The sequence below is a fragment of the Jaculus jaculus genome, chromosome 6 (genome assembly GCF_020740685.1).
Source record: "Jaculus jaculus isolate mJacJac1 chromosome 6, mJacJac1.mat.Y.cur, whole genome shotgun sequence".
Lineage (NCBI taxonomy): Eukaryota > Metazoa > Chordata > Mammalia > Rodentia > Dipodidae > Jaculus > Jaculus jaculus.
In genome coordinates this window covers 100,014,713-100,016,410 of record NC_059107.1, presented here as the reverse complement: position 1 = coordinate 100,016,410, position 1,698 = coordinate 100,014,713, and the positions used below count along the sequence as shown (strand labels likewise).

General features: G+C 48.4%; 1 protein-coding gene across 1 annotated transcript; it reads left to right on the top strand.

The window, feature by feature from the left end:
• Window positions 1–604: 604 nt before the first annotated feature.
• On the top strand, window positions 605–1,357 carry LOC101603832. Its single transcript, XM_004649984.2, has one exon. It carries the CDS (start codon window positions 605–607, stop codon window positions 1,355–1,357), a length of 753 nt encoding a protein of 250 aa, XP_004650041.1.
• The last annotated feature ends 341 nt before the right edge of the window (window positions 1,358–1,698 follow it).

The window sequence follows — 1,698 nt, the reverse complement described above, 5'->3', positions numbered from 1 at the left end:
CACAAGGGGGCGCACGCGTCTGGAGTTCGTTTGCAGTGGCTGGAGGCCCTGGCGCGCCCATTCTCTCTCTCTCCCTCTATCTGTCTTTCTCTCTATGTCTGTCGCTCTCAAATAAATAAATAAATAATGAACCAAAAAAAATTTTTTTAAAAATTAAAAAAAAAAAAAAAAAGAATTTGACCTGGTCCACATTTAGGTAAGTTCTCAGGGTGACAAGGACATGAGCCAGGAAAAGCTGAGCCACAGAAGAAGTCCTGTTTGATAGGACGGGGCAAAGGCTGGCAGAACAAAGTGCCGGGGAAGAGGTGACAAATATTTATGACTGCTCAGTTTCATCATCAACTACTGGAAGGTGAGTCCTGGGACAGAGGACACACTTTCGCCATCTCACTCGTCTGCCTGGCTGCTTCTTTCCAGAACAGGTAAGGGTCCCCAACAACCCCTGAGAATGGAGGAAAAGCCATTTTCCAAGGTAATTGAGTCACGAAAGGCTGAGATCCTAACAACAAACTCTGGCCATTCGCGGTCCTGTTCATCCTGAGACTTTCCTGGCTTTCTCACCTGCGCTTTGCTCCTTCCATCAGGGCTGGTCTGCTGACCCACCATGATCCAGGCTGTGCTGCTCCTTGGCTGTGTCTTCCCATCCCTGGTGGTTGCCTTTCCGAACGGGGCCCTGACCCTCGAGCCAGCTGTCATAGAGAATGAATATCCACCCGGCCTGCTCTCCAGCCAGATCCCTCGCCCAGGCCCCAGCACCTGCCAGGATCTCTTGCACACAGTGCCCTCCTTAGCCCCTCTGCCCGAATACCTGTCTAACGTAGCTCTGAGCATAGCCCTGGAGGAGGTTGGCTGCTCAGCTGTGGCCCACAATCTGCAGCTTCAGCTCATTGCAATGGGAGGAAAAGCCACCACTGAAACCCTCATCCAGAAGAGTCAAAATCGCCATAAGGAGGAAGGGACTGGCCACACTAAGGTCATTGTGGGGGATCAGGGAGGAGTCACTGGGGAGCCTAAGAGGGTCCAGCGCTCAGTTACCTTGCCTGAGGCCTGTACCCATGAACACGGGTGGTTTTACTACGAGCTGGCAGCCCTGATGGTTGAATTTGCCGAGAAGCTCCCTTCCACTGATTTGGTAAGGGAGTTCAAGACATCTGCGGTCAGTGTCACCCAGAAATGCACAAATGAGTCCTGGAAACATTTGGAGGAAGTTAGCAAGAGGCTGCTGGAAAGTCCAGAACTTGAGAATGCCACAATGTCTACAGAGGATCAGATATATTTTGTTACTCAAACCATAACCATTCTGAAACGTATTTTAGTAGAATTTCTGCAGAAATTTTTCCAAGTTTATTTTGGATAGGGAAGTCCTTCTAGACATTATATACTTTCTCAAATGTTCTTGATAGGCCTGCATATGTGGACTGGGCCTAGTGGTAGGAGAAATATTGGGAACAGCTTAGGATGGACACATGCTCTTCTTTTGATCCCAGTGCTGAAAGACCTGCCTGCATTCAGCCTTGGCTCTCTTAGTAGGTCTTAGTTCCTACTTCTTTTCCCAATTTCTTTCTTTTTTTTTTTTTTTTTTTTTTTTTTTGAGGTAGGATCTCAACTCTAGCTCAGGCTGACCTGTAAAGTCTCAGAGTGGCCTCAAACTCACCACGATTCTCCTCCCTCTACCTCCCAAGTGCTGGGATTAAAGGT